Source organism: Ctenopharyngodon idella, chromosome 21, assembly GCF_019924925.1.
Source record: "Ctenopharyngodon idella isolate HZGC_01 chromosome 21, HZGC01, whole genome shotgun sequence".
NCBI lineage: Eukaryota > Metazoa > Chordata > Actinopteri > Cypriniformes > Xenocyprididae > Ctenopharyngodon > Ctenopharyngodon idella.
The window spans coordinates 17,043,164-17,052,500 of NC_067240.1; the positions used below are offsets into that span (position 1 = coordinate 17,043,164).

The 9,337-nt window shown below is 40.3% G+C and overlaps 1 protein-coding gene across 2 annotated transcripts in view; it reads right to left on the bottom strand.

Annotated features, from left to right (window-relative positions):
* Positions 1 to 1,693: 1,693 nt before the first annotated feature.
* Positions 1,694 to 9,337, bottom strand: part of LOC127503409 (pecanex-like protein 3) — a 23,442-nt gene continuing 15,798 nt past the window's right edge. For both annotated transcript variants that reach the window (XM_051877135.1, XM_051877134.1), the window contains 8 exons: positions 8,796 to 9,026; positions 8,581 to 8,684; positions 6,637 to 6,784; positions 6,218 to 6,448; positions 5,830 to 6,104; positions 5,577 to 5,743; positions 5,075 to 5,469; positions 1,694 to 4,689 (listed from right to left, as the gene is read on the bottom strand). In XM_051877135.1, coding sequence (XP_051733095.1) covers positions 4,528 to 4,689; positions 5,075 to 5,469; positions 5,577 to 5,743; positions 5,830 to 6,104; positions 6,218 to 6,448; positions 6,637 to 6,784; positions 8,581 to 8,684; positions 8,796 to 9,026 — 1,713 coding nt within the window. In that variant the 3' untranslated portion in view covers positions 1,694 to 4,527. The remainder of the gene's footprint in view (positions 4,690 to 5,074; positions 5,470 to 5,576; positions 5,744 to 5,829; positions 6,105 to 6,217; positions 6,449 to 6,636; positions 6,785 to 8,580; positions 8,685 to 8,795; positions 9,027 to 9,337) is intronic.

A 9,337-nucleotide genomic window follows, 5' to 3' on the forward strand; every position in this document is an offset into this window, starting at 1 on the left:
AAACAACTGAATTTGAACAAACTGAAACATCAAACTGTTGGTAGCCGTTGAAGTCCACTATATGGAGAAAAATCCTGGAATGTTTTCCTCAAAAACCGTAATTTCTTTTCGACTGAAGAAAGAAAGACATAAATATCTTGGATGACATGGGGGTGAGTAAATTATCAGGACATTTTAATTCTGAAGTGAACTAATCCTTTAAATAATGTCCTGGCTCTTTCAAGCTTTGTAATGGAGTATTAGATTTTGAAGCCAAAAAAAGTATATCCACCCATTCATCATAAAAGATATCCACACGGCTCCAGGGCTTAATGAAGGACTTCTGAAGCAAAGCGTTTGTGTAAGAAAAATATCCATATTTAAAACTTTAAAAACTAAAATAACTAGCTTCCAGGAGGACGGCCTAAGTAAGTCGACTTGCGCCAAAAGAGTAACCCCTGACGCGATGTAGGAGTAGTGTAAGCTTTGCCGCCTCTCGCGGTTTAATACATCATACGTCAGGTCAGATGTTACTCTTTTGCCGTAAATCGATGCGTACAGCCGTCTGTCGGAAGCTAGTTATTTTAGTTTATAAAGTTTTAAATATGTTTATTTATTTTATGCAAATGCATCGCTTTACTTCAGAAGGCCTTTATTAACCCCCAGAGCTGTGTGGATATCTTTTATGATGGATGGTTGCACTTTTTTGGGTTTCAAAATTAATCCTCTATTCACTGCATTATAAAGCTTGGAAGAGCCAGAACATTATTTAATACATCTCCGATTGTGTTCGTCTGAAAGAATAAAGTCATATACACCTAAGGATGGCTTGAGGTTGAATAAATCATGGGGTAATTTTCATTTTTGGGTGAACTATCCCTTTAAGTGCTTAATTGCATCACAATTGCCCGAAAGACTACTGTAAACTGTTTTCCTTTGGGAAACAACAGCATGCCACAGATGATGTGAAATAGATCTTTATTTTTACCCCACCATATTACTTCAAGGGCTGTTTTTTAAGCTGCACATAGTCTGAAGATAAATTGATTTTATAGTGACTTTTGATTAAGTTTTAAGTTTTGAGTTTTGGTCCTCTGGTAAATGTGTGTTTTCATACTGTAACATACATGGTTTAAAGCTTATTGTAACTATTGCATTTTGCTTTTGGAATTAAACCTCAAATTTAATTACAATAAAAATGTAGGACTTGTTTGTTCTGAGCTAATAGGAATCATCTTACATGATTCCTTTTAATGTGTATACACACACACACACACACACACACACACAAACACATATATACATATCTAATTTTTGATGGATCATGTGATACTGAGGACTGGAGTAATGGCTGCTAAAATTTCAGTGGAATTAAATACATTTTAAAATGTATTAAAATAGAAATAGTTATTTTAAATGTTAATAGCTCACAATATGTTTTCAGTTGTATTTTTGATCAAATAAATGATAAATGCAAACTTGGTGAGAAAAATAACACATGTATAGGCAATTTATTAATTTGCTATAATTCATTTATGAATTAAAATTAACCAAACAGCTAATTGCAGAAATTATTAACTTGCAATGCTATCGATCCAAATCCATATCAACATGACTTTAATTCCTATATGGTTTGTGAACTGATTTTACCACCCTCTAAATAAATCTTGATAGCAATTAATATTTTGGGGAACAAAGACAGGAACAAAATGACTGTTTTGCAAACAATAACACAAAAAAAGCTTTAATTTAAATAGGAGGGGGAAAAGAAATCACATAAAAAAAAAAAAAAAAAAAAAAAAAAAAAACTGTACATAACTTTGAATATTGAATAACAGTTTTTAAATAAAACAACCCCCAATATAGCTAAAATTATAAAAGAAAAAAAAAAATACAGGATGATGTACTATTTTACAATAGTTGTGCAAAAGCAGTATTAACTGATTCAATTCCCCAGACTTCATGATTCTGTCGAGAGAGAGAGATGTCCCCCCTCCGCAAGCACAGATACACCGAAGCGTGACGCCCCTAAGACTCAAAGTAGTGTCCTCCATTGAAAAATAACCAGAAATCCAATAATAATAAAATAGATTTATATATATTTTTAAATATATTTATATACAAAACATGCTGTACATATATGGCAGAGATTGGTTAGATCCCTTTTAAATCACTGACACCCAAGACTATCCAGTAACTTGTGCTTTCTCCCAGTAAGAGAAGAACTCCCTGTTGCTTTGGAAAAGTCACCCTAAAGATGAGAGTAATGGTCCTGGTGGGAAGAGAGAAAGGCTGATCGGCCTCGAACCAAACGCTCGATAGCTATTGAAGTCCCTCACAAGAGGCCATAAATGAGCCGAGTTTGCTTGGCAGACTAGATGAGAGACTTGAGATGGCCTAGACAGTGTGTGGTGGTGATCGGGAACAGACGAGGCTGCACCGTCCACAGAGAGACTTCATGCTTAGTGTTCAAACAAATTGTGATATGGTCTGTGATGGGCAGAGAGACTATTTACTGTCAGTGTTATAAACCTATTAACAATCGGTGGTTTAAGTGAGAATGAATAAGTGAGCATGATCAAATCGTTGTGAACTGCCCCTACTGGCACTAAACGAAGCTAGAGACTCAAATCACATCAAAACTTGATGTTGATCGAGAAGAATCATCTGTTTTGAATGCATCAAGCATTGTAAAATGAATGGGGCCGCTCAGTAGAAAAACACTTCTTTTGTTATTTTGCAATGAAACCGTATTACTCTACCATTACCAGTGTAAAATCTCGAGCAAAAATCCTTCTCTTCCACTTGAAACCCAGGCAAATCATAAGGCACCATTTTCTCATGGCGGCCCCCCACATGCCGACTCTCAAACCATATCCTTCAACGCAAAGCTTTTTTCAGAGCACAGCTCAGCCACGTCAATCATTTTAAGCTAGGAAATTGTATGGTGAAAAAGCACTGAACGGAATTCTGAATCCGAAAACCACTTTAAACAGCTCACAGGATATTTCAAGCTCCTTTACGTCGACACGCTGCAGCTATTCCAGGCTGATGTCAGTGGTGTATTGTTTGACTGCGAGCATTTGATATGTTTGTTGTTGTAGAGGCAGTGAGTGCCCTGCTTTCCACAGCAGGCGGTCTGAGCTTCGTTCGCCCAACAGCAGATATATAATGACATCTACATTTCCAGTTGTATTACACACAGATAGGGAATTTGCTAGTCACAATCAGGTGGATTCAAGAAAAGGGGGAAAGCTTACAGTTCACTCATGTCCAACTAGTATCAGCACAATCAACAACAAAAAAAAAAAAGCCACTCCATCTTCATTTGAGATCAGCAATCAAATAAATTTGTCTTTAGAATCGGTACATCTTGTTTTTTTCCCCCCATCAAGTTCTTCCAACTAAAACGCTGGAGTTTAGAAATCGAAGCAGTAGTTTGGTTAGTTCTATTAGTAGTAGAAGGGGGTGGTGCAGTAGCAGTAGTATTGCAAAGAGGGAGACGCTTGCAGTAGCAGGAAAAAGCCCGACGGGAGGCCATGAAGCCCTCACGTGCTCTGGCCCACTACATCACCATCAGAGCCCATTCGGTAGGCAGCAGTTTAGGAATTAAGAAGGTAGTCTGATTTCCTGTGGGATTTATAAAGAAATAAAAGAAAGAAGGTCGGAAAAAGACAGAGAGACTGATGTCTTTTGACTTCTACTCTGTCCCAGCTGTCCTACACTTCACCAACCAAAACTCAGGCCCCTCCATCCTCACCTGAGCTGGCTGTAAACTATGTAGGGAGCACCAGGTGCTGAGGGAAGTGCGCATGTGAGCGAGTACATGTGTGTATATTCAAGTCTTATCCCTGAAGCTCGCTGAAGAACGGTGGTGGTTGTGTCATTTAAGAGCGTGAGCACATGACATGCAGCTGCCTGATGGGCCACCAATGTGATCGAATGTCTTTTCTGGAATGTGAGAGCTATGAGGGGATTCAAAATCGAGTCCTTTGGTAAAGGACAGTGGCTGATGTGGTGGAAAGCTCTGGGCTTTGATCGGAGGAAGATTAAAACAAAAATTTCTGCACATTACCGATGATGCACGACGTTTGTGGATGTTTAGCAATGGACTGGATGAGTGAGGGTAAAAACAAAAGCTTGAGTAGGTTTAAGGCTGCTACAGAGAAAAGGAGAGTTCCCTTTTTGTTACTGCTGGTGGTACAGGTCACAGATTTGCTTTGATTAAATGACCTGAACCTCCTTTTGTAAGAAAAAAAGAAAAAGAAAATCCCTTAAGATTGCACTGACTGCCCACTTTTTTGGCTTATGGACCTGGAGGCCAAAACATTAGCCAAAGAAGCTTAGGAGAGCTCAGTCCAGAGTTCATTACTTAGGCGGCACTCTTCTAGTGTGCTTCCGTATCTGGTGATGTGTTTAAGTATACTTGCGAGAAACATCCTAATATATGCAGAACTGCCTGAAGATGCTTGAATTCCTCCCAGCTCTCCCTCTCTCTCTCTGGATGGTGAGGATGACCATGGGCTGTACTGGTCATGCTGTGAAGGCTCAGCGGAGGTGCTCAAGTAAAGGCAGTTCTGTAGACTCCTCCCGTGCACTGGGTGGGTCTGATGATGTAAGGGGCGTGGTCTCAGAGGGTATGACAGCACCCACTGGATCCAGTGTTGGGCTGACATCAGTGGGCAGGACAGGAAGGGGAGGCTGCGAAGGCTAGGAAAAAGAGAAAATTAAATGGGTTAATTTTGTATATACACACTTGAAAGAATTTCAAATTACGGTTCGCTGCTAAACGTCTCAGATAATCTGACGGCAGATAAAAATAAACTGTAAATATAAGACTTTTGAATTATTCGATACAGAGGTGTGCATCAAATATGCTAAACATGAAAGCTCGAACGTGTGTCTGTGATGCCCTAGAACAGACCTCATTGGTACTTGCGCATTACGCACATTTGAGCTTCTACTTATCCTTTTAATGGCAATATAGTATAGTATAGTAGAGTATAGCCAATACAGATCAGTTAAAACTTAAAAAAAGCTTAATCTGCCCCAAAGCCAATCCTTGAGACTGGCTCAGGACACCCCTCGTCTTTACCTGTGTGCGTATGCTCTGTGATGCTGAACCATCCCCTTCCATTACAGCAGGTCCGTTGAATCCTTTCCTCCCTGGCAGACTCCATTTACTATATAGGGCCTCATAGTGCAGCCCGCTGCCCTGACCCAGGCTTAGGCCCCTCTGAGACACCCTATGACTTAGACTGTCCTGCAGGCTACTGGGGCAGAAGCGATCTGCAGGCGGCAGAGCCACTGAACCACTGAAAGACAGCTGGGAGCTGGACAGGTGTTGTCCCAAAAGCCCATGGATGGAAGAGGTGCGTTGCAAGGAGCTAACCAGCCCTGCATCCATCCTGCCCTCTGATTGGCTGAGCAGGGCAAGTGGAAGGGGCTGAGGATGCAGCGGCCAGGAAGGTCCAACGGGGTTGTCAGTCCCTTGAGAAAGAAAGGAAAGAGTAAGACTTAGCCTACACACATCATTGCTTTATTGATTGGAGTTGGAAGGTGATACATTAGTAGTGCAAGAGAAGCAGGTGTCTTACCCATCAAGGGCTGTACAGTAGTGGGATGAGGCTGAGGGATGCTGGATGTTGTACTCTGAGGAGGATGAGCTGCAGGGTTGTTACTGATAGAGGTAGAGCCACCACCACAGTCTGAATCCTCAATGTTCCCCCCACTGTTACATCCGGCACCACATCCCTTCTGAAGCCTGAGGAGAGCAGAGAGCAAATACATAAAAAACACTACACACCTAAAATGTGATGTAACAATACATTCATGTTTCTGACGTCCGACCTATCCCAGCTGCTGATGAACCAGGTGTAAATGTTGTGAGGGCTGATGGGGCCTCCCCAGACCGAGCGCAGCTGGACATGGGCCCCGGCGTAGGATGTGGTGAGTGGGGAGACGTAGATGGGGTATCCGATGGGCTGATCACAGGACGAGTTGATCATGTTCCTCAAGGCTTGCTTGGCGTTCTGGATGCTTCCTCGTTCAGGATTCCGGTTCCGCAGGAAGACCAGCTCCTGCTGCTGTCCGGCCCACAGCCCGCGCACACACTCCCGGTTCACCTGAAGGAAGCGGCAGGGATAGACTAGTTACAGTATACACTAGATTAGTTAAAATACATATTTACAGTCAACAGAATGTACATGCTAATAAACAGGCTTCTGCTGCAAAGCACCTTGATGACTCTGAAGCTGAGGAAGCGTTTGTTCAGCATGATGATCTTGTACTCGTCGCTGCCGTCATCCATAACGTGGCGGAGAGCGAGCAGAGAAGGCATATTGGCCAGAATAGCACTGCGCCAAACAGGGTCACCCTCGTGAGAGATCAGCATCTTCTCTTCATTAGCTGTGATGGCATCGTACAGCACCACTGGGTCCTCATACTCATCAGGAGAGGTGAAATGATCCTGTGAATAAGAGACAAAAAAATCTGAATCATCATCATCAGACTACTTTTACTTTATACAGCATGAGATGTGAACTGTACCTTACCTAAAGTCTATTTTAGTACAGGCTATTAAAATATCACTGCATTACCCCAGAAACATGATTAAAGTGTGATATCAGTGGGGATGGACAAATGCCTCAGCTGTACCTGGTGCAGTTTGAGGGACATCCGTACACCTGGAGCTACCACCCTGTTCAGCAGGTCCATGTCTGCAAAAACCCACTCGTCTCTAGGAGAGGTGATGCGAAAGTCACCCTTGAACAGGGCATGAAGGCCGTAGAGAAAAGGCTCCAAACTGAATGTACAACAAAGAGAATGTGCATTTACAACAAAATTCCACTCATAAAAACCCAACAATGCAAGAAAACCAAATAGTTTATGAACTGTCCCTGATAAAAACTGCTTAAAGTGGTATTCACATAGTGATTTGCAGCAAGAAACGACTTTATATGAGTTACAGCGACATGAGCAGCAGTGATAAGGTGGGCGTGCCCAGCAATGCAAAAGGCTAAGAAATGCTTCTTGCAACTTTATGCAACAACTAACAATATGAGTGAAAATATGTTTTATATAAAAGATGTTTATTTTGTGTAAAGGCCTATATATCTGAGTATCCTATAAGTCTTATATAAGATATGTTTGGTTAAGAATTAACACTGTAGTAAAGCACGCCTGTTAAAGTCTTTAGCTTCAGCGCATGCAGCTCAAACAATGCACGACATTAATAACTATGATTGGGACTGTAATATCACATATTATAAAGAGAACAATATTGTAATTAAACAATGTGAATTCTTTAGTTGCTGTGTTTAAGCGCACCACAACAGGAGTTACACATTCTGACTAGCACGTAACTCAAGTTCACTTGTGCATTCGCAACATTTTGTGGATAGATTGTACTATTATGTTGTATAAATAGCCTACATGATTAATCTCATATAGGATGTGTTTGTTTGAGTTAATTAACCCATTAACAAAGCGCTTAATTTTACCGGTGTTTATTCATCTCTTTTATTTTGAATGCATGCATAAAAGACTCGCTTGATAGCACCACCTGGCGGTGATATGATATAACAAATTACAGTGGCCCTGAAGCAGAGGTTCACAGAGAAGCTTATGAATGCCGTGCGGCTATGCGCACTTTACTTTCACTTTCAAATTAGTGTCAATTCGGGGGTGGCATTTGCTTGAATGGTGGGTTCATTATTATTCCTAATGAAAAAACAAAACAACAAAACAATACTATGACAAACTCGCTTATATTAAACCAAACTTTTATTAACAAAACAAATAATCACCATGCTGATAAATAAAATTTGTCTCCTACTGCTGATCTGGACTGCCTTGCATCCTCTAAGTTAATCCGAAACATTGTATTTATGTTAGAAAACATTAAATTTTATATTATTATAAATATTATATTATAATAATATTTATAATATATTGGGGGGAGGGTTGCACTTGCAAAAAGGTTAAGATCCACTGGTTTAAAATAAATTAATTAGGCCTATTGTCCATTTTATTTATCCATTTATGATTCCTTAATGTTGTCCAATTACTTGCTTTTGTTTGTTTGTTTGATAAAGTTGGCCATAGAAGTATAAAGTTAATTTTAAAACTGACACTGGTTCAAACTAGGCCTCTGTACTGTATATGTTTGATTTATGTTAAAGTGCTTGGGACATGGCTTTTAATGGTGAGACTTTTGTTTTTGTAATCAGGCTCTCAAAAATTATATAAATATAGATTCAGATTTATCAGCCAATATATTGGTTATCGGCTTTCAAAAAAAAAAAAAAATTATTGGTTATTCGGTACAGGCCAAAATTTTCATATCAGTGAATCCTTACATGTACACATAATTAAGTATGTATGAAATATAGACCAAGTGTTTTATGTATCGCATAAAATTGGGCGCTGCAGACTTTAAAAAGCTATGGCTAGTTATGTAGCACACAAATAAAATTAAAACATGCAGCAGTAGAAACACCATTCTGTCAAAACGCTGAACGTGTGAATAATGCAAAAGCCGACAACAAATGTTATTTAAATGATTTAAGCAAAAACGCTGTGATCTGTTTAAACTCTTACCTTGCTGACATGCTGTGGGAGGCAGTGCCCAAAGCTCGACGGCCCAGAATACACAACCCAAAACAGAGTGTGACCAGAGGGGAATCCTTCTCACTCTCAACTGGCTGTAACAGAAAAAAAATAAAATAAACAACAACATAATGTTACATCTTTCATTCCCATGTAACCAGACCACAAGTCAGCAACTGTAAACAGCAAAGCTGTCTTTAAAATACCGTTTCTCTGCGGCTGTTGCAATATTTGATCCACTCCAGGTACACCAGACAGAAGGAAAAGGGAGTGATGCCAGATGCACGGTGGTCGTAGTCTTCATCTATGTTCAGGTTGAAGGTGGGGTCACTATCCACATAGGATGGGCTGAGGCAGGGCCGCAGTGCTTCCTGCACCATCTCGTTGGCCAACCACTCCTCCAGTTTGGGTGAGCGGCTCACATAATAGATGATACTCTGTGGTGGAGAGATTTGGGTCACTGCTCTGCATTTCAGTAGCTACGTTTACACGGACACGCTTTGTTTCAATCAGAATGAAATCATTCCAAATGATCAATCCAAACAGTGTTTACAAGAATGGAAAGTGATCTGATTCATGCGTGCGTTTATATGTTACATGCTTCAAATCGGATTTGATCTCTTGACATGCGCAAACTGCATGAATATACAGTTTCCCGTTGTTGGCGCATGACCATCATCAGTTTTTAACTTTGTTTTAAACTGCAGAATTAATATTTATCAATTTCGGATCCTAATTAGAAGACAAG